Raw genomic sequence first — 17,799 nt, 5'->3', positions numbered from 1 at the left:
CGCTTACTTTCCCAGAGAGTGAGACCATCACAGAGATCAGACAACCCAGACATCTTTCTTGTTCTCCACTTCCCCCTGGTTTGAACCCACTTACTCAGAGCCTTCTCCCCAGAAATGTCCTCACCTTGTAAGAGCCATGAGCTTGGGTACTCCAGAGGGGTCTTCCTGCCCAGGCCTGCAGGAACTGTGCTTGATGCAGAGGGATGGGGCAGCTAGAAGTCTATCTTCTGTGGTTTGTGTCTCCTCAGGTGGGGAAATGGAAGGAAAAAAAGTTGCAGATGAAGTATTACGTGTGGCCCCGCTTTGAGCTGTATCCTGACTCTGAGGAACGTGAGGACGATCACCTGAGTATTGTGACCTTGGAAGAGGCACCGTTCGTCATTGTGGAAAATGTGGACCCCCTAAGTGGCACCTGCATGAGGAACACAGTCCCGTGCCAAAAACGCATAGTGACTGAGTATGAACCCCTGGATTTTTCTCCTCCTATTGGGCTGTGCCTTCTCAGCAGAATGTAGAGAGTCTGTGAGGCCAATACCATCATATCCCGATAATCCTTTTTAGAATAAAAAAAGGTCCTGGAGGACAGGTGAGGTGCCTGAGGACTGTAGGATAGCCAATGTCACTCCAGTCTTCAAAAAGGGCAGGAAGGATGACCCGGGAAACTACAGGCCGGTCAGCCTCACCTCCATCCCTGGGAAGATGATGGAGCAGCTTGTTCTGGGAGTCATCTCAAAGCACCTGGATGAAAAGAAGATTATCAGAAGTAGTCAACATGGATTCACCAAGGGGAAGTCATGTCTGACTAATCTGATAGCCTTCTATGACAAAGTAACTAGATGGGTGGATGAGGGGAGGGCAGTGGATGTTGTCTACCTTGACTTTGGCAAGGCTTTCGACACTGTCTCCCACATCATCCTCACAGGAAAGCTTAGGAAGTGTGGCTTAGATGAATGGACAGTGAGGTGGATTGAGAACTGGCTTACAGATAGAGCTCAGAGGGTTGTGGTTAGTGGCGCAGAGTCTAGTTGGAGGTTAGTAACAAGTGGTGTCCCTCAGGGGTCAGTACTGGGCCCAGTTTTGTTCAACATATTCATCAATGATCTGGATGAAGGGATAGAGTGTACCATCAGCAAGTTTGCTGATGACACAAAACTGGGAGGAGTGGCTGACACGCCAGAAGGCTGTGCCACCATACAGCGAGACCTGGACAGGCTGAAGAGTTGGGCAGAGAGAAACCTGATGAAATTCAACAAGGGCAAGTGTAGGGTACTGCATCTGGGGAGGAATAACCCCATGCACCAGTACAGGTTGGGGGCTGACCTCCTGGAGAGCAGCTCTGTGGAGAGGGACCTGGGAGTCCTGGTGGACAACAGGATGACCATGAGCCAGCAATGTGCCCTGGCGGCCAAGAAGGCGAATGGCATCCTGGGGTGCATCAAGAAGAGTGTGGCCAGCAGGTCGAGGGAGGTCATCCTCCCCCTCTACTCTGCCCTGGTGAGACCGCATCTGGAGTACTGTGTCCAGTTCTGGGCTCCCCAGTTCAAGAAAGACAGGGAACTGCTGGAGAGGGTCCAGCAAAGGGCAACAAAGATGATTAGGGGACTGGAGCACCTTTCTTATGAGGAAAGGCTGAGGGACTTGGGTCTCTTTAGTCTAGAGAAAAGAAGATTGAGGGGGGACAGTGGTGCCCAGTGATAGGACGAGGGGTAATGGGCATAAACTTGAACATAGGAAGTTCCATCTTAACATGAGAAGGAACTTCTTTACTTTGAGGGTAGTGGAGCACTGGAACAGGCTGCCCAGAGAGGTGGTGGAGTCTCCCACTCTGGAGACATTCAAAACCCGCCTGGACGCTGTCCTGTGTAACGTGCTGTAGGTGACCCTGCTCTGGCAGGAGGGTTGGACTAGATGATCTCCAGAGGTCCCTTCCAACCCTAACAATTCTGTGAATTCTGTGAATAGTCACCTCCATTTGCCCAACCTGGCCTGTGTCCATTCATGACTGGCCCCTTCGGGCAAATCATTGTAATGTGTCCCTTCACCCTCCAGCACAGATAGCACAAGTGAAATTCTCCACATTATACTGTGGGAGGGGGAGTGCATAATGACAATAGAAGGGAATTAAGGGAGTTTTCCCCAGTCTTTTAACCCACTATTGTTTTGACGATTCAGGAACAAAACCGATGAGGAGCCAGATTACATGAAGAAATGTTGCAAGGGGTTCTGCATTGACATTCTCAAGAAAATCTCAAAGTCTGTCAAGTTCACCTATGACCTCTACTTGGTGACTAATGGCAAGCACGGAAAAAAGATCAATGGGACGTGGAATGGAATGATTGGAGAGGTCAGCAGCAAACGAGGGCATGGTGGGCTTCACCCCTGGGCTGGGTGACATGGGTCAGGTCTGGTCTCCCATCGTTATTGGCTCCCCTTCCAGGGCACAGACAGAGGTGGCTCTATAAAAATGGTTGGCCTGGATTCTTTCTGGGCACCAGGTGAATTAATCTGCTCTGACACTCTGACCATTACTACCTTTCCTGTTTGATGATTAATTATTATTCTCTATAGTGTCACAAATTTGGCCTTCACAGTCAAAGAAAGAGGGTGATATCCATGCACCAGAGAGGCTGCAACCTAGATTATGCTTACGTCGTATATAAGGTGCATAAAGAATGAAATAAGACTTTGCAGTGTTAGAGGGAGGAGAAAGCAAGGACAGAAAAATGAGATAAGACGTCTTTTCAGTGGATGATGTGTTTATCCTAAGACCTCTGCGGATTTATTTTTTATACACATACCAGCTTTGAGGGGAAGATTAATGTCTATAGATTTCCTGAAAGAAGAAGGTGTCCTGATGAAAGATTAGAAAGGAGAGACGATAGAAACAATATAGGGAATGGGATTACAGTAGTAAAAGCACTGTGTGGAAAGGCAGGAAGGTGAGAAGGGGCTTGGCTGTGGTGCTTGAGAGGTGCCTCAGGTCTGTGTGTGATCTCTTCCTTTCCTTCCTCCAGGTCGTCACCAAACGGGCCTATATGGCTGTGGGATCCCTCACCATTAATGAGGAGCGTTCAGAAGTGGTGGATTTCTCTGTGCCCTTCATTGAGACGGGAATCAGTGTCATGGTGTCACGTAGCAATGGAACTGTCTCACCTTCTGCCTTCTTAGGTATCATTTTAATCTAAAATTAAAACTTCACCCAGTGCTCATGAAAAACTAGGTGAAGGTTGCTTGTGATTCTTAGCCTGAAAGTTCCTTCTTGGGAGTACCTGTGGGACAGGTATATAAAAATAAACTATGATGGTTTAGTTCTAAATCCCAAGCAAGCAAAATCCAGGCAAATGCAAACAGGCACTGCCCAGGAGTTCCAAGGCATTTCTCAGCAATTGTATGTCTAATCCCAGCAAAGTGCGCTCACTCAGAGTTGTCACCTACTCTGCAGCATGTGTTTTCCCAGTGACTCAACTAATAGGATGTTCAAGGAGTTTAGGCCAGAAGAAAAATTGATTCAAAACTTATAGCTGGTATGCCATAGTACTTAGTAATAACAATTAGCAATAAATTGTTGCACTCTGAGAGACTTTATTTGTAAAGAAAGTGTTAACTTGACCCTCCCTTGACAGAGCAACTGGTAGAAGTTAGAGATCTAATAGAGCTTTTCAAGAATAGTTGAGCCATCAGTTCTGGGCTGACACTGTGACTTCCAATAAAGTGATTTCTAATGTACTTTGGTGGTGGAGGATGACCAGAGAACGTAGAAATGATACTGCATTTCCCCAAGACATTCATGCCTTCCTAGTGTCTACTGTTTGGCTTTATAAAATGCTTTATGATGCAGCAAGCACAGTATATGAGTTATATAATTACTGTCTGCTCTCTGCCAGCATCCTGAGAACATTTACAAACAGAAATAATTTGGTATGGGTAAAGAAATTTTTCCAAACTTCTTTAAGTAGGAGTTTCATGACTACTCACTCTTCAGGCGATTTTGCTTTTACCCAAGTCCACCAATATTGCTGGAGTATGTAAAAGCAACGATAAAGTTAATTCCAAAATCTTAAATTGCAGTTTAACTGAGGTTGCAATATTGGCTATAGTCTTGAGCAAAATTCTAAGTTTCTTTGATCTGTTTTGGTCCCATCTTTATTTGTTCAGGCTTGGAGGAGAAAACCTGGCAGAGATTAAAGACTTGCAGAATATGAATGCTAAAATTTCTAGAATGAACCAGCGTTCCCATTGCTACAGGAATGGAATAACTGAAAAAAATACTATCATTATGGCTGAACCTCAGAAATTTGGAGATGGTCTTTGGCTCAATAGCATCTTGAAAGTTGGATGCTTGTCTGAAACTCTGCCAGTTCTGCTTGATTTTCCCCACTCTCTCCAGATGGTGCTGGAGGACTTCCTGGGAACAATCTTTTATCAATGCATTTTATATTATCAATGCATGCCACAATGGCTGCATGTAGTTCCAGATGGAGCCATGTGTCACAAATGTAACAGTAAGATGGAATGCAGTCATTACAGAGACAGAAACTACACTTTTCCCAATTCAAGAAGTTTTTCAGACTTGGGTGGAAGGCTTTGTTGTAACTTCTGTTTTTCGCCAGCCCACTTTGCCCCACACTCTCACTGGCATGCTCTGGAGTACAAAGAAGGTGAGGGAGGGGTGAGGTGGTGTATCAGATCTTTCATTGTGTTATTTTCTTCCTCTCCAGAGCCTTTCAGTGCTGATGTATGGGTGATGATGTTTGTGATGCTGCTTATCATCTCTGCGGTGGCCGTCTTCGTCTTTGAGTACTTCAGCCCTGTGGGCTATAATCGGTGCCTTGCTGATGGCAGAGGTAAGGGGAGTCCTTCCTTACCACGATCCTCTCTCGCTTCCAGTCCTGGCTCCTTTGTTGGGGTGTTTCCCTTGCTTTGAACATGATACAGATCTAGTCCTCTCTGAGCTCTGTGTTCAGACTAAAAGAGGGCAGAGATGGAGGTGGAAAAAAGGCTCAGAAGAGAGCAGATGTGTATAATGGATAATTTGCTTGGCTCGGGAGACAGAGCTGTGTCGCCTTTCATCTCTAAAGCTCGCACCAGCTCCAACTTATTTCTCATTGAGGGAAAATGGGTCCTGGTAACCGGTGCTGGCAGTGCCCACGGTGCTGCGCTCTCTGAGGCAATCAGAGCACTCAGCACTGTCAATCCATCCTTCAGTTCTACGTCTCCCCAGAGATCAAGCCGCTCCCAGCATAGTGCTATGTCCTTCAGACTCCACATCTGTCACCTGGGCATGTCCCTCCCCAACTTGGCTCTCGGGCTTGCTAAGGCCGACTGAGAAAGTGGGAAGCTCATTTTCCTGGGAGTAGGTGATCGACTATTTTGCAAGGGCAGCAGGAAAGATGGGAACAAGTGAATGACCTGTCTCTGTGGTTCTGAGTTTCAGAAGACAGACTGATAAGTTAAAGAGAGGATGGACAGACAGCCTAAGAGAAAGCCTTTTTTTCCTTATTGGCATGAAGACAATTAGCAAGTTAATCCTTCTGTCATCTCCATACCTTCACCCCCTGATGAATCAGCCTTTCAAACCTTTCTGGGTTTATTGGTCCATTCAGAATAGTGGGAGAGAGACAGTTATTGGAAAATGCACTCATTTGCTCCCCAATCTAGTGCTTTGAGTGAATTTATGTCATCAAATTAGAAAGGAGTGAAAAAAAAAAAAAAGTATTAATGAGAATGCAGACAGAACCACATATATGGAAGTGGAGAACTCTCTTAACATGGAGCTGTGGAGGTCCTTTATGGCAACTGATCATAACCACATAGATCTGCGGACACAAGTAAATACTGTTAAACCTGTGAGTCTCTTGAGGGATATTAATATCGATGTGTAACTGGAAGCAGTTCTTAGTACAAATGTGCAGTTGTGGAGTTAGGTTAGCTGAACTGCAGCTGCAAGTATCAATATTTCTGAGTGATTATGAACAGTACTACATGATCAGGCCGATGTTATCCCTGACAGATATAACGTGAAGATGTAGAAATTTGCTGCAGAGACTGCAGTTCTTGTTTGGTAATGAACACTCTGGCTAATGTTACTTGCCAGTAATGTTACTGGCTGCATTTGAACTAGTCTACAACAGTATACACTTGCCTTCCACATCTGCATTTTCTCTTTACCCACACCAAGATTTTCTCTCCAGGGTCAGGTGGGCATGCCCTGCTCTAGCCCCTAAATGATGTTGGGTTGTTGTTAGGGCACTCAAATTTGGAGACCTCAGAAAGATTCCGGGTCCCTGGTTTGGACTGGAGGCTCCCATTGCTGTCTTGGTTTGTGGCTGACAAAGTAACTCTGAAAGCACATGGGATGATCTATGGAGAGAGGAAGGCTTTAGAAGGGAACTTCTCAAGATATCCTTACACCTTACAGTTCCCACCAATGATTTGCAGGTCTTGCACCTGTGTATCTTAAGCTTATTAGGTAGAGAGGGATATAAAACTACCATTCCAGTATGTAAAAAGACAAGGATGGCCAAACTATGTTTCTTATAGCAACTTTGTCTCCCTGGCATCTAGAGGCTCCAGTTTTTGCAGGTGATGATTCTGCTCTGAATTTGGTGTGCAGTTCCTAGGGTGCAAAATGAGCCCCTTTCACCTTTCAGTTGTATTTAGAGTAACACAGTTAGTGCTTTCAGATGAAAGCACTATTCCCTGCTCAGGGGTTTGGAGAGGAGTGTCAGAACTTTCTTCCTTTTTGTTCTTCTGCTGAAGCCAGCCTTAACCACAGGCAGCAGCAGCAGGCATCGGTCAGCCTACCCGAGGGAGGAGATAAAACATGGGATGCTAACCCAAAAAGTTGCAGAGCCAGGTTGGCACCATTGGAAAAGTGACAGACCCTTGAACTGTGCCAGAAGGCTCTCATCCTAAGAAGTGTCTGGTGTCTGAAGCAGGATCCTTGGAGTAATTGCACCTGCAGTCTCCCTGATGGCTCCTCCTATGCTCAAGTTGAGCAAAATTTTGGTTTGGGTTCCCACTAATGGAATCAGCATATGCCAGGGATATGAGACTGCTGGGAGTCATGCAGGATTTCACAAGTTTTCAGGCGTAGTTCTTTGTGAGCACATGTGGCTTTTGGGGTATGAGTGAGCTTCCATGATGAAAAGTGAGTAAGGGGAAAATAGCAGCTTTTAAAACACTGGATTTGCTCCTGGACTGTCTGGGGCAGAGCTGCTAACTTTCCTGAGATAGACCACAGTATATGTCACTGTTATGTACCTTAGACCCAGAACGTGGGGAGAGGGAGCTATGTTCTTCTCTAGCTTGTGTGTCTTCAGCAGACTGGGCAATGAAACCCTCTTGCAGAGGTATTTGTAGAGCCCTGTTATTTCAGATGATGCTCTTCCTTGCACATGTACAAGTACAGTGAAAGCCATGTTTTGCATAGGTGTATGCTGGGAGTTCAAGGACATCATCACTGTTGAATAAGTAGAAACAAGGATAGAATTTTTCTGAGCAAACTCTATTTCTGGTGACAACACTCAGACCAAAATGGAATGTTTGGGCTTTTAGATACTCCAATCAGATACTAAAAAAAGCTCTGGTATAAGGTTTCAGCGGAAATCTTTGAGACAGAATAAATATGGAAGCCTGAGGACACTTTAAAAAAATCATTCTTCAGGGTTGCACTTTGCTGACACGTGGTGCCATGAACACAGGGGAGCGCAGCTGCGGACATTCATCTCATGTAGGAATAAATACTGCTCTTAACTCTGAAGTCAAGATACGTATGTGAATAGAAATGCATACCACTTGCTCTGAGATGCTCACTGTGGGGTCATGTTTCTCAATCACTCCAGAGCCCGGAGGTCCCTCTTTCACCATTGGCAAAGCTATTTGGTTGCTGTGGGGGCTGGTGTTCAACAACTCTGTGCCAGTGCAGAATCCCAAGGGTACCACTAGCAAGATCATGGTGTCGGTGTGGGCCTTCTTCGCTGTCATCTTTCTGGCCAGCTACACTGCCAACCTGGCTGCCTTCATGATCCAAGAGGAATACGTGGACCAGGTGTCTGGCTTGAGCGACAAAAAGGTAATGGATCTACCCAAACCCCCAAAGCAGCTTTTTCCACAGAAGAGGCTGCTCTACCCTCTCTTCTTTGCTTTTACTGGGGAAGTGTTCAGGTTTTTTGAGAGCCGTATCGTAGCTTTAGTCCCTAGTTTAAATAGCACAGTTGCTCTTTGTTTGTGTTCAGTTGCATTTTTACACGTTTTAAGCACTTCAGGATTGAATTAGAAACAGAACTGGACTGTGCTTTCTTGCATGTTCCCAAACCACACCTTGATTGTCAGCAAGAAATGAATTAATTGAGCTTTGGAGACAATGTGTATAATGGCTGTAACCTGTTTTTTCAGGATGAAATAATTTGTGTGTGAACGCTGGCCATTACGCTAGCAAATATGATCTGTTAGTTTATTATGGGGACAAGTTCTGCCCTGAGGGTAAATCAGCATGGCTTGGATGACTTACTATTGCTTGCGTTTGGAGTTATACTGTCATTTTTTTCGAGGTCTTTGTGAGCTTAGCACGAGAAATTGTTTCCTGTTCAGAGCGTGTTTCACTGCCTTGTTTACATGTGCTGCATTTTGTCTTTGCAGAGCATGTGCTTTCACTGGGCTCTGCACACTGAGAATTTTGAGGAGATTGCTCATGCATGCAGGGTAGCACTGTTTGGTTCATGAGGGTCTGAAGCTTTGCACACTGTTTTATTTTTGTTTTGTGGCGAGGTTACTCACAAGGAATTGAGTGTTGTGAGGCTCGATTGCCCCTGCTGAATTTGTTACTCAATCACTGGGGCTGCTTAAGGCATCATGCCATTGTAGGGCAACCAAATAGCAATAGGTGGCACACACTGCTATTGGGGATAGCTGTAAGAAGAGGACTGCAAGTGTCAGTTTGCTCCTGCTAGACTGGTTATAGTTACTGTCTCTTGTGTCCTCCACGATAGTCTAGAAATAAATTGTGGCCAGGTCCCCTGTGCATACAGTGTCCTGTGCAGCAGGCTGGAAATTCTGTGGTGGATTAATTTTCAAGAGTTTTTTTTCCCCTTTTGTTGTTTTTTCCTGGAATGAAATATGACACAGAATAATACAATCCTTGCAGAAGTGCTCCTGTTATTTGTTTTAATTTCAACCTCAATTTGTTTCATGCTGTCTCCACATTTGCAGTGTGCTGTGCTGAGGAGGGGGTGGGAGGGAGGATGCTTTTCTGCCAGGTGGAGGTTGTTGCAGAGACTCCTTAGAAGCTGTGGACTGCCTCAGACTGAAAGGCACTGTTCAAAAGCAGCCAGCCCTATCAGCGTTAACATTAGTTTGTCATCATTAGGTTTTCAACTGTCTGAGCTAAATGGGACAGTTCATACTTGTGATATATTGTTTCAGGCTGTGCCTAGGCTCATGGAGAGAGCCACGCTTTCATTCTCATGTTTTTCAAAATATTCTTCATACCTGCAGAGATATGTGCATGAAATATCAATTGAAAACGGTAACTCCTGGAGCTTCACAGAGCCTTTGGATACAGGTCTCTGGGAGTATTTTAGTCGATTTCAGTGGAGGGCTGTCTGTGTGTATTGGATTGAGGTCATTTTCTTCTACTTCTCATACCTGTGTTTGCTTTTGTTACCCTAAAGCATGTGTGCTTTTTTTCTTGGGGAAGAGAAAGGCCACAGTACATACTCAGATCCTTGCGGTATGCCTCAAACACAGCTGCTACTGCAAGTGCAACATTTGGATAAAATGATGATCTACCAGAGCATCTGGAATCAGATGAAAACTGGCTGGTAAAAGCTGAAGGCCAACTGCTGCCTCTGGAGAATAAAGACAGGTGGGAATATCTCCATCCAAAAGATGTGAGTGAATGAGCTTGATCTCCTGGGCTCATGGATTTCCACTCTCTGGACATGCAGTGGGCCCTGCAGAATTTGAAAGCAGCCATCCAGGCATCTGTCACACTGCTTCAAGATGCCCTGGTTTGGGAGGAATTCAGTCTCTTGAATCTCCTCTTTTCCCTCTTCCAAAGCCCCCATACTGCTTGCAATTCACTCACCCCCTCAATGCACTGCTTGGCATGAATGCAGGGGAGATGGAGGTATGCTGTGCTCTTCCTCCTTAAATTAGCTGGTTCAGACTTTCAAAGGAGGCAGTCACTGACCAAATCCAGGTGGCCAAGAGGAATGACTATAGCTTCCGGTCTCTTTTATCTCCAAAGTGTGATCTGGTGTCCACAGCAGAAGCGAGGCACATCAACCTCCTGGCCTGCTACATCAGCTGTCAAGGGCAGCTGTGTCCAGCAGAAGGAGTGAGCAGAGATTGTAATCCAAGCTGACAGGCAAAGGGCTAGTTATTTTAAGGAATATTGTTCCTACTTGCCTAGACCCAGATCTGCTTACAAATGTCTTTGTAGCATGACAGTACCTGGGGAAGGTGTCCCACTGGCACTGTACAGCAGCCAAAATGCCAGATGCACTCACAAAATCCATTACAGTGCCTGGCTGGGGAAAGCTTGTCAAGGTCAGGCTGGCTACACCCTGCAAGAGACACCCTGAGGGTCTCCTTGGACCCTCTTCCTTGGGCCTTGCCTGGGAAGAGCCGCTCTGAGTGGTGCCTAAGGCCGCCGACCTGTCGCTTCCCCAGAAAATTGGGCTGAAATGCTCCAGCTGTCTAAGGATTTGGATGGTGTCTTGGCTGAGCCCCAGAATTTACTTCCTCATGACATGTAAGACAGTGACTAACGTCATGCCCCTGCTGTGCTCTGTGGATGCTTGAGCGGGCCTGTCTGAGCTAGGCTGGAGGAGATACCTCTGTGCCAGGGTAGTTGGGCTGAGGGTTGCTGGAGGCTCCCTGTCCTGAGCTTAGTGACCTCTGCTGCTCTCTCTCTGGCCCAGGTGATGCTCACTCTGCTGAGTGCCACCCCTTTGTGCTCAACTGGCCCAAAACTGGTGCCAGAGCTGACCCAAGAGCCCACCTCAGAATGGTGGTTAATTCCCCCATGTTAACCCTTGCAGCTCCTAAATTGTACGTCAAGCTGCGGCTCTTAACGCTGGTGCAGCCGTGGCCAGTTTGCGGGAGGAGAAACCTGCTCCTCCCTGAGAGCAGCACTGGCCCTGTGAGCCCTGCAGGCAAAGACCTGCTCTGACAGCATCTCCCTTCCAGCTCCGTGCAGCTCACAGCCTGCCGATCCGCTCTCCTCCTGCACAGATGCCAAACCAGCACCCACCACCTCCGCCAGCCCGCCTCGGGCAGCAGAGCGGTTGGATGTGGTCCTGGCAGGGGTAGAGCTGTGCTGGCCAGGTCAGCTCCTCAGCCGGAGTTCTGCCCCTCGGCAGCAGCACCAGCGAGCCCAGCCAGAGCATCCTTGCATGTGCCACCGGGCTGCATCCGTCTGTGGTCCACGTGGGGGGCTGCTACGGCTCCGACCCCCTGTGAAAGCCCTGCTGGTAAGATGGCCTGTCGCAGAATACTGCAGTCGGCTCCTGGGTCTGGATTTCATCTGACTGTAATCAGGAGATATAACCCAATTTCCAATAACGGGAGAGCTTCAGACACATTAGAGAAACAAGTGCCTGCGGTATTTCAGCCTAACGAAGGCAATAAATACAGGAACGATTATATAAAATGAACTAATGTGTGAAATAATCTAATAGCTATATGTAATTTCCATTCATATACAGTAGTAATAGAATAAAAGCAAATGTGGACAGCCAGCAGGGCATTTAAATAAAATAATTTAGAATGCAGTAGGTTAATAATAATAAAAAAATAGTATCCATGCCTATAAATTAGTTGGAAATGCCAAAGAAACTAATAAAGTATCAAAATGGTAATTCTGTAATTGACATAAAAAGGAGAGAAATGGATTTCTGCATGCCTGCAAATTAATATAGATTGCTGAAATTTCACATGTATTTGACTTATTTGCTTTTTAAGATGTTAATGAAATGTTGAGACAAAGGGCCTGTTTCTACGCAGCATGGGTCAGCTATTTTTTTCAATAGATATACTTTTTTCCCAAAAAATATAATTTTTGGAGTTAAACTGGCAAATATTTTTACTGGAAAAAAAATCTGGGGAGAGCGTAAGAAGGCAGAGGGAAATTCTGATATTTGCCAAAGTAGCTCGTTTAAGTATACGTGAAACAAAATACTTTGTTTGATATTTCTGACATGTATTTTTGCCTTGTCATTTTCTAAAGGCACTACTCATAAAATTGACCTACTTTATTTTCGCTTTTTTTTTTTTAAAAAAGATTTTTATTTTTTTTCTGTGACAAAGGAAAGGGACAGAAGGAGATAATTGGAAAACAAAACCGCACACATTATTCTGAGGTGAATGAAACAGTTCAGGTTGATACAAACCAAAAGTCTCACTAAAAAGCCTTCGAAAAAGGATCTGCTGTATTTCTGCAGTAATAAATGCTTAGCCATGAAACTGAAAAATGAATTATTTGCCACATTGTACTCTGCGGCACATTAAATCTAAATTATACAAGGATCCCAGATATGCAGAACACTTAAGCGTGTGCTTAACTTTGCGCTCATGAGTGGCGACATTAAAGTCAATGGGCTATTATTCACATGATTGAAGTTAAATGCTTTTCTGAGCTTGCAGCTTTTGTACAACAAATACTTGCTCTGGACAAGTCTAGGAAAACCACAGAGTGGGTATATCTGTCAGCTAGAAGTTTTCCAAGGGGACCAAAAGTGGGAGTCAGTCTTGCACCTTGTAAGGTCTGTAAAGGGAAGATTGTCTAACTAACTGGATGCCTTGAAGGCAGTACAAATATTCCACAGGACTGCATATTTACTATCAACAAATATTTGTTGTTCTTTCACACATTTCTGCACGATACCGAGGAAGTTTTAAGGTGTCCAAAAGCAGAAAAAATGTGGTCCTTTCAACAGCTATATGATTTTTATTGTTAGGAGACCTTTGTGGACATACGAGTTAGCTAGACAGAAGTAAGACCATGCCACTTCCAACTCTGTTATTTTGTGATAAATCAGAACCTTTTTTAAAATGTGTGCTCTGATGCACCTTACTTGACCAAACCCCCCAAAATTAAGGAAGTCCCCAAACCCCTAAACTGTATGTCGTGGGGTAGAGTTGAATTTGTTTCTACAGCACTTCTCTGGGAGGACATCTTCCTGTAGATAAGTTGAACTGTGTTCAGTCTTTTGCTTAAATATGACCTTTATGTATAACATTAGTGATGCTGACTAGTGCTTAATATAACAAACATTAGTTCATAGTGAAGTGTGGAACTTTGATAGCTGGAATTTTATGCCTTGAAATCTGATGATTTCTCTGTGCCTCTTTGGAAATCATCAGTTACTATGGTGTGAACTATTTACAAATACTATATAGTGCAGTATATATCTGTGTAATTACGTATTAAGCTGAAGTCTTCATATTAATAAATAGCTATTAAAGTAGCTACAGCATATCATATGTTAGTAATGCATCTTTCTAACTGGTGACTTACATTTATTGTGTACCTAAATATGATCTCAGATAATTTTTTGCAGTTGTAGATGGGTACATTTATCGCAGGTTTAGTTATTCTGCACTCTTCAGATTGGCATGATTTTTATGCTTTCTGAGATCTTGGAACAAACCTCTGTGCCTGTGTGCTAAAAAGTGATTCAGTAGTTTTAAGGCTATAAATGTTTCAAATCAGTGGGTTTCCAAGCATGCTTTTTCTCCCACCGCTTCAGTCCTACTTTCTTTGTCATTCTCCCTCTTTTTTTAAGCTCAGTGCTGTGTAGCACAGAGCGGTGAGGAGGCTGCGATATGTTTTAGCCTTGACTCAGTCTCTCAGGATTCTCTCTTTTCTGTTGATCTGGAGGGATTTAATGGCAGTAAAAACTTGTAATGGGGCTCTTCAGGATTAGCGCCAGTTAAAATGAAGTTTAGTTGGGAACTTAAGCAGGTGAGATACAAGGGGAGGGGACACTCAGAGTTAGACCATAGGCTTAATTCATCCTTGCTGGAAAGGGAGAAATGCAACTCCTTGGGCTTTGCCAGCAGCGTAGATGGGAGTCGCTGGATGAGCGATGTCAGCTATGGATCCACAGTGAGGTCCTTAGCTTACGGCTTTTGCATTCTCCCAGCCGCACTGTCCTGGCCTTTCCCAGGCCTCAGCCACCACTGACTCGTCCTTTTCACTTTCAACTGTCTCTTGGAGCTAACCCTTTGGAGGCTCTCAGCGAATTTGGTTGCTTCTGTGCTAATTGTTTGGCAGTCTGGAAAAAGCCGTCTTCGGGGAGTTACGTAAGGGGGGGAGGGAGGAGGGGGAGCAAAGGATTGTCCTGCTTCTCACGTCAGTATAAGTCAGCCGAGAGGGAAGCAATGAATATTTTTATTTATTATTTATTATTTATACGGTGCCATAAATGTACTTGGCACTCTGTAGTCAAATAAAAGACAATGGCCCTGCTACCAGGATTTGGCAGCCTGAGAGATGAGAGCTGGCCTCCTTCATCTGAATGATCAGGGCTGAATCACTGGTGGGGAGGGGATGGGAGGATGAGATCTACAGGATTAAAAAAATACAACAGGCCCCCCCCCCGCCCTTTCATTGCTTGTGCTGAGAGACCATGACACTTGAAGTTATATGTACATGCATACACTTGATAAATATTTGGATAAATATTTGGCAGGTTCTGTCTTCCCAGGCATTTTTACTTCACCTGGTGGAAAGGAGCCCTGCTTCTCCCAGGCCTTTGGCTATTCAGGGTCAAACTTCCCCTGAGTCTTGGTCACCCAGCAGGCTGGCTTGCTTGCTTCAAGGTGTACCTGCCCCAGTGCCCTGGAACGCACAAAGGAGTGTTACAGCTTTCATTCCTCTGCTATTGTCCACTTGCAGATGGGAGATAGCTTTCTTCAGAAGGCTAAAGGAAGGCATTGCCTCCCGCCTCAGGGATGGTGCTGGGATGCCCCAGCTGCTCTGCCTTGAGTACCCTGCTTTTTGCTTTGCCTCCCTGCCTACAGAGGTGCTTAAGAAATTGCACTAATGTGATGACTAGGTCTTTCTAATTACTTGGGTGAAAGTTCTGGTACCAGTGAAGTCTTTGGGAAGTTTGCCAGACTTGCACAGGGGTTCACCCTACTGCCCAGTGGTTGGTACCCACAAACACGGTGCTGAAGCAGCTTGGCTACTGTTAGCGCTCAGAAGATACAAGAGTCTGACCTGCCTTTCTTAGTGAAAATCGATGAAAAATGGAGTTGCTCCCCCACCAAACTACATCCTCTGAATTTCTCAGTGTTTCATAATTTGTTAACCAGCTGTCTGATGTGCAAACAAAGCAGATGTCAAACTCCTCTGTACTTAGCTGATACCTCTCCTCTCAAGGTCTTTTTCATCAGTTAATTTTCTTCCTCTGAATGAACATCTACGCTTCTAATGATATTAACATGAATGCACTAACTGGCATCTTTCTGCCTCACTAATTTCTGTTTTGTGCTTGCCTGGCATCTTCAGTAGGTGCCTTTTCCCCATTGTGTTTAGCTTCCAAGGATGGAATACATGCCATGATCTGATGCTGGGATAAACTGGTGATCTCCATCCTCTACGTGCACGCAAGCAAAAGTTGAGTGTACTATAGCTAAGATCCTATAGCCCACTTAATTGCAACAGATATTACTGTGCTCATCTGATACCACATCTACTAACGCTCGGGCTATGTAAGGAGCTTTTGTCTCTGGTGAAGCTCAGTGATTCCACTACAGATGTTGTTCTCTGATCAAGCTTGAGGAACACCTAACAGTGTGACAGACTTGAAGCCTATAGCCTGCCAAATGTGTCCTGAGGAAATTTTAAAGCCTTAGTGTTATCTTTTAGGTGGAGAAGCTGTACAGTCTGCATAATGCTCACACACTTGGCAGACCCAGCAGACACCTGGTTTGTTGGTGGTGGGTGGACTCTGTCCACATGTGATGGTCTGATCCTGGAGTGGCCCCACAGGCCTGGTGTATCTGTAACGCCTGGGTCAGCAGAAAGGCAGTGCGGTACCAGCATGTGCATGTAGGTCTGGCTGTGGGAGACATGGGATCCCTGAAAAGCCATCTGTTTGGGGAGACGCTGCGCTGCCCAAGGTTTTCAGTCTTCTGCTCTCTGCAGAAGCAGCACAGAGCAGGTCTGCATATAGCAATCCAGCTTGCAAAGAGGCTGCACAATCCTACTGTGTGCATTGCTCTGGCAATAACTGCATGTGATGGCAGCTTCTTCCACCAATTGGATCTCTGCTTTCATCTCAGTTATTTTACAAGGGCAACTATTTTTAAAGTTGCTAAATTTGAACTCCTTTCTTTTGCTTTCACCTGCCCCCCCTCACCTCTGCATTGTCCCTAGGTTGCTATGTTCCCTTCCCTGACCCACACGTGTCCCTGTTTTACCACCAGACATTCATAGATATTTTTCTTCTTGTTTGTGGGTCTGACCCACCCTACATCTTCCTTTAAAAGTGACTTCAATCTAATTCTTTGCCAACTTTGCTGCAGTCAGCTGCACTAACTGATAACTCCTTTCTCAGACTTATCTAGAGGAATTCATGGGTGAAAGCACTATGCAAAGCAAGACCAGAGAATTTGAAACATCACCAGGTATTGAATAATAAGATAAACCACAAAGTCAAAGTCTGAGGGAGCACAAGGTATTTTTATGCCCTTCCAAAACTGACTTATATTGGATTTGATGCTGTTCATTACCTTTTTATTTTTATTAATTTGTGTGTGTGTGTGTGTTTATAAATCAAGGCATATATTGTTTGACTGGTGAAGACAAGAAAATGTGGGTTTGCCACTGCAATCTTAGGGCTGTTTTTTGCAACTGGGCCAAACAATCAGGAAGAGTTGATGTGGTGACTGGATTCTGAGCTGTGAGGAGTCTCAGCCGCTGCTGAGGAGGTGGAGGGTGATATTGTGAGGGAATGCAGAAGAAAAGAGGAAATCAGAGCTAGGGTAAAAGGAGGATCCTTTTACCTTGTAGTCACTTTAACTTGTAGTCACTTAGAAATGGCTGTGATTTCCACCCTGGGAGTAAAAAATGTTTGTAATGTTGAAACGAGGTGACTGTGCAGAGGGGAGGGGATGCTTTAGGAATGAAGCTTGAGAAGTATCTGTACAAGAGATTCATGAGTAATAGAAGAATGAGCAGCACAGTCTTTGTATTCTGCTCTCCTCACAGATTATTGTACCAGTGCTATATTGTACCAGGTTTGCAGGATGATTTTCTGCCTACACTGTTGGGCTGGCACACTCTTAGCTGGGATGCTATTGTAGTAATGTAAAAGTGCCCTGCGCCAACGCACCAATAGAGCAGGCTCCATGCTGGGAATCTGTAGAGTGCTTCCTCTACCAGGACAGGTGATGGGGCACAGCTGTGTGGATGTGCCTAAGTGCACGATCAAGCTGGGTAAAGAAAAGAATGCAGTAAAAGCCCTGAAGATGGTGCTGACAGTGATGAGTGACATTCCAGAAACAAACTGGTCATCACTTGAATACAGATCAGGACAGAGCTACAGCTTTGAAGAACTTGCAAGCTGCAGATGACAAGACTAAATGACAGAGGGAAAAGGACATAACATAGAGAGGCACCAAGGAGAGTAATAATGAGCATTAACTCTCACTAGCAATGCTTTTATTGTCTTTGTTTATTTTTTAGTGTGATGTTCTCTCAGAATCTTGGTGTCCTGATCAGATTGTTCTTGGTACAGTGAAGGTGGAGAACATGTCCACCAACCAAAGGCAAGTCAAGGAATG

General features: G+C 45.0%; 1 protein-coding gene across 1 annotated transcript in view; it reads left to right on the top strand.

Annotated features, from left to right (window-relative positions):
* GRIN2B (glutamate receptor, ionotropic, N-methyl D-aspartate 2B) overlaps positions 1 to 17,799 on the top strand; it is a 207,281-nt gene that overhangs the window by 175,232 nt on the left and 14,250 nt on the right. The window contains exons 5-9 of the mRNA XM_009895224.1: positions 249 to 457; positions 2,173 to 2,344; positions 3,015 to 3,168; positions 4,719 to 4,844; positions 7,845 to 8,074. Coding sequence (XP_009893526.1) covers positions 249 to 457; positions 2,173 to 2,344; positions 3,015 to 3,168; positions 4,719 to 4,844; positions 7,845 to 8,074 — 891 coding nt within the window. The remainder of the gene's footprint in view (positions 1 to 248; positions 458 to 2,172; positions 2,345 to 3,014; positions 3,169 to 4,718; positions 4,845 to 7,844; positions 8,075 to 17,799) is intronic.

Source organism: Charadrius vociferus, unplaced genomic scaffold (genome assembly GCF_000708025.1).
Source record: "Charadrius vociferus isolate BGI_N301 unplaced genomic scaffold, ASM70802v2 scaffold251, whole genome shotgun sequence".
NCBI classification, from domain to species: domain Eukaryota; kingdom Metazoa; phylum Chordata; class Aves; order Charadriiformes; family Charadriidae; genus Charadrius; species Charadrius vociferus.
Note: the sequence above shows the minus strand (reverse complement) of the source record. Positions and strands in the feature narration are given on the sequence as shown.